Below are 4,933 nucleotides of genomic sequence, written 5' to 3'. Positions count from 1 at the left end.
TGGTCGAACAGGTCCTCGATTCTGGGTAAGGGGTAGCGGTTCTTAACTGTCACCTTGTTCAATTCTCGGTAGTCAATGCAAAGGCGCATCGACCCATCCTTCTTCTTCACGAACAACACTGGGGCTCCCCAAGGTGATACACTGGGCCGGATAAAGCCCTTGTCCAACAGATCCTGTAACTGGACTTTCAACTCCTTTAACTCGGCTGGGGCCATTCTGTAAGGAGCTCTAGAAATAGGGGCGGTGCCGGGCTCTAACTCAATGGCGAAGTCTACCTCCCTGGGAGGCGGAAGTCCTGGGAGTTCGTCGGGGAAAACGTCAGGGTACTCCCTTACTACTGGTTCGGAAGATAGGGAAACTTCTGGTTCTGCCATATCTACTACATTCGCCAAGATACCCCAAGTACCCTGGCTAAGTAGCTTACTCGCCTTCATTGCTGAGATGACCTTGGGTATACCCACCATGCCTGCTCCTCTAAACTTAAACTTATCCCCGGAAGGAGGGTTAAAGACTACTTCCTTATTAAAACAGTCTATGGTTGCATGGTTAGTTGACAACCAATCCATGCCTAAAATTACATCGAAATCTTGCATATCTAGCACCAGTAAAGTTACATTCAAGGTATGGTTTGCTATTTCTACCCAACATGCCCTTATTTTTTCCTTAGACAAAAGGACCTCTCCAGAAGGAGTAGAGACAGACAAGGCACTACCCAACGGTTCTACTTCTAAACCCGCATGCTTGACAAAAATAGAGGATATAAATGAATGCGATGACCCCGAGTCAAATAGTACCAAAGCATAATGCCCCAAGATTGGGAGCGTACCTGTCACCACCGTACTAGCTCGCTCGGCCTCCTGCCGGTTCGTGGCAAAGACTCTCCCTTGCTGGGGAGCAGAGGGCTGACGTGGCGTCGTCTCTAAGGGTTTCCGAGGACACGCATCAGCGGTGTGCCCCGGCTGCCTGCACCTGAAGCAGACTCCACTCCCAGCTAAACATTGTCCTCCATGGACCTTCCCACAGGTAGTACAAGTGGGTAGCTCTCTCAAAGTTCTCCCAGCTGCTGCCAGCTCCCGACGGTGTCTCTGGAAGACACCTCCTGACCTCGGAGTCCGCTGTGGTATTACGTCGGGCTGCGCCTCCGCCTTCCTCTTCTGTCCCGAGGCTGACCCTGTGCCGACAACCTTAGATTGACCAGCTCTCTCATGCAGGCTCAGATCCAGTGCTATGCGTAGAGCATCCGCATGAGTGGTTGGTCGAAGAGCTCGTACAAAACCCTGGAGGTCTAACCTGAGGCCATTAACAAATCTCTCAGTCCTGGCGGCCTCATCCCTTACCACATCAGGGGCAAAACGGGACAACAGGTCGAACTCGGCATCATACTGTTCCACGCTCAGTTTGCCTTGCTCCAAGTTTAGGAACTCTTGGAGCTTGGCGTGCTTCACGTTGGCAGAGAAGAACTTAGCATAAAAGCTCTCCCTGAATTGCTCCCATGTGATCTTGCTGGCATCTCCTCCCAGCGCCCTCTCAGCAGTCTCCCACCAGGCAGTCCCCCTATCCTCCAAACAGAAAGCTGCACACTGCACCTTCTGGTCTTCTGGGCACTTCATGTACCTGAAGATCGTCTCTATGGATGTCAACCACAGCTGGGCTCTAAAGGGGTTGTCCAAGGATCCGTCGAAAGTCTTCGGGTTGTACTTCCTAAAATCCCTCAAGTGCTTGGCCTCAGCTGACAGTTGTACTGGCACCGGCTGAGCTTCCACCGGGGCTGGAGGGATGACGGGCTGGTCCTGAACAGGGGCTGGAGGGACTACAGGCTGGTCCTGAACAGGGGCGGCCTGGTTCTGCTGAGCAGCGAGGAACGGCGCTAGAGCAGCTTGCAGCATGGCCTGGTAACGCTGCTCCATTGCGGCGAGATCCGCCTGAGTGACCGGTGCATTAGGGTTGACTGGTACGTCGGGGTTGACTGGCGGCGCGGCAGGTTGCTCCGCCGGTTGGCCACGACCGGCTCCTCTGCCTCCCCTGCCACCTCCTCGACGTGCACCTCTACGTGGCGGCATTCTTCCTAAAATTCACCAACAAATTTTTCACCACTAGAGCTCAATATTCTCTCTCTAAGTCTAATCTAATCAGGCAACATTATAATCTTAATATTTGTAAAGCTTTAGGCATACCTGGCGAGTGACGAAGGACCGTATAGCCATAGGGTGAGGTAAAATCAAAACAAAATGACTTACATCATAAGTCAGTCTACAGGACCTAAAACACTGCGCTCTGATACCAACTGTAACGACCCGACTCTTTATGCTGAATCGAAGTGGTTACTAAATCTAGGATCAGTGTTTAAGTCATAAAATCTGGTGTAAATAAATGCAAAGAAATCTAGCAAATTTATTTATGAAAGATAGTTAAAGTAACATGTAGAAATACGAGTTAAGTTTAAAATCCCTAAGCGGGCCCTATCTACATAAAGATGGTAAATAATGAAAGTACTCGAACTCAAGTGCGAAAATCTGAAATAAAGGTAAGCGGAAGCGGTAGCCCCTATGGCCCTTCACGGTCTCACTTCGAGTCGCTCGCCAGTTTGCCCTTGCCCTTACCTCGTCCTCTACCTGAAAACATGAAATGAAGAGAATGAGTATAAAAATACTCAGTAAGGGACCCACTACTAGTCCCACTAGGTGCCTGTTAACATTCCTATCGAGTCCTGAAACTAGTACCCAATCTCTGGCACGCTCCCGAACACGTGCAACATGCGCCCCGTAAGGACATAACTCTGGTCTTCGGTGTCCAGGGGACACTTAGGACCGTCGGGATGCGAGGACCCCGTCGAGTCGCTCGAGTCATATCTATAGTCATGCTGGACTGGCGCCCCGTCGAGCCTAACAGTCCTAAATAGGTGGTGATCCCGAAGGACACCCATGCAGGTACGACTCAGATAGGAGAAGTTAACAGATACCCCAATCCCAACATACATATGCATACGTCATCAAATTATCATCAGAAAATAACCACCATCTCATCCCCCACTACAGCTATCATCAAACAGTCACTAATAGTTCTCATTATACAGTCACCTACGTCATAAGTCCATCAGTCTTATCATACAGTCACATACATCATAAGCCCATCAGTCTTATCATACAGTCACATACATCATAAGTCCATCAGTCCTATCATACAGTCACATACATCATAAGTCCATCAATCTTACCATACAGTCACATACATCATAAGTCCATCAGTCTTATCATACAGTCACATATGGTTCGAGGGTTCTCATTACTATAATATTATGCCGAAGTATGGCCATGTCATTCGTCAGATCATGATAAAATATTATCATACATCGTAAGCCCAACCATCATCGTATGTCACTGAAGGAACATGCAACATCAAATTCTCACATGGGGCTAGTAGTAGAAATCTCTTACCTCGAGATGTTGCTAGATGGGTTCCTACTGAGGAAGTCCTAAGCTGCAGCAGCTATTTGGTCCAATTTGCTTCTTGAGGAAAGTAATTAAATTAATTAAATTTCCAAATTAACTCATTTAATTACTGGGCAGGCTAGGGAATTTGGAAATTACCAAAAATTTAGGTGGAAGGAGCCAAAACAGGCTTGGCGGCTCGACTGGAAGAAGACAGGACCGGCTCGGCTTGGCGTAGGCGCGGCTCGGCTCGGTACAGGGACTTCGCGTGCGGCTCGGCTTGCTACAGGGAGGGGGCGCGGCTCGGCTACGCGGAACGCACGGCGCGGCGCGGCTGCACGCGGGGAGAGCTGGGCACGTGTGGCGCGGACGCGGGTTTCGGTTTCGGGCGCGCGGGCGGTTCCGGGTTCGGACGCGCGGGTGGTGGTTCCGGGTTCGGTTTCGTCCGTCGGCTGGAGGCAGGCGCGTTCGCGGCTTCGGTGCGGCTCGGGTGTAGGCGCGTTCGCGGCTCCGATTTGCAGACGCGTTCGGCTGGCGACGCGGCTTCGACGTGGAGATGGATCTCGGCTTCGGGGCGCGACGAGTTTCGGCTGATCTGCCTCGGATCGAAGCGGCGCGAGGGGTGGCTTCGGCTTCCAGTCGTCTTGCAGACGCGTGAATGGACGGCTTCGACTCGGCTTCGGCGTGCGAGGAAGCTTGGACGAATTCTGGCGCGGCTGTGCGTGTGGCGTGGGTAGGCGGCTAGGGTTTCGCGACGGCGGCGGCGGCGGCTCGCGGCGGCGGCGGCGGCGCGGCTAGGGTTTTCTTCTCTCCCTCTTCTCTTTTCTTTTCCTTTTCTTTTCCTTTTCTTTTCCTTTTCTTTTCCTATTTATAAAATAATTTCCCTCTTTTCTCTTCTTTGATTAATTCCAAGTTTCACCCTTCTCTCTCTAAAATTTCACCCAATTTCTCAACAAATCCCTCCTTTCCCTCAACTTTTAAATACGTATAAAAATCTTAAATACCAAGATAATTTCATTTGGAGTTTACTTAATACTTTAAAAAAGAAAAATCCAAATCTTAATGATATAAGTTCCATTATTTAATTATAAATAAATAAATAAAATAAAAAAAAAAAAAAAAAATACTAAGAAAAATGGATACAAGATCATTGGGGCGTTACATTAACTCTCTTTATTTTGAAAAACCTTTTTTAAATAAATAATAAAATACAGGCATCTTTTAAAAATATATAAAAAAATAAAAATATTTAGTACAATTCTAAAAACGAAAAAAACCCACAGACTTACCATGGAAAATACAAAAAATGTCCCGTCAACAATGCGTGTAATATATTTGGTAGAACGTGCGTAATATATTTGGTATACGATCGTTTAGATTTGGCTATTGTTTGGTACACGATCGTTTAGATTTGGTTATTGTTTAGATTCGACTTCAAATCTAAACAATTTATTTTTTTTCAATTCTATCATTTAATTTGGTTAGACAATCGTTTAATTGGTTTT

The 4,933-nt window shown here is 48.0% G+C and overlaps 1 protein-coding gene across 1 annotated transcript; it reads right to left on the bottom strand.

The window, feature by feature from the left end:
* Positions 1-574: 574 nt before the first annotated feature.
* On the bottom strand, positions 575-4,512 carry LOC127149559 (uncharacterized). Its single transcript, XM_051085342.1, has 4 exons — positions 3,588-4,512; positions 3,435-3,503; positions 642-2,612; positions 575-595 (listed from the first exon to the last, which is right to left on the bottom strand). The coding sequence occupies exons 3-4, from the start codon at positions 2,058-2,060 to the stop codon at positions 575-577; spliced, it is 1,440 nt and encodes a 479-aa protein (XP_050941299.1). The 5' UTR covers positions 2,061-2,612; positions 3,435-3,503; positions 3,588-4,512.
* Positions 4,513-4,933: the final 421 nt, after the last annotated feature.

This window comes from Cucumis melo, chromosome 5 (assembly GCF_025177605.1).
Source record: "Cucumis melo cultivar AY chromosome 5, USDA_Cmelo_AY_1.0, whole genome shotgun sequence".
NCBI lineage: Eukaryota > Viridiplantae > Streptophyta > Magnoliopsida > Cucurbitales > Cucurbitaceae > Cucumis > Cucumis melo.
The sequence above is the reverse complement of the archived record's forward strand: the minus strand, read 5'-3'. Positions and strand labels throughout refer to the sequence as shown.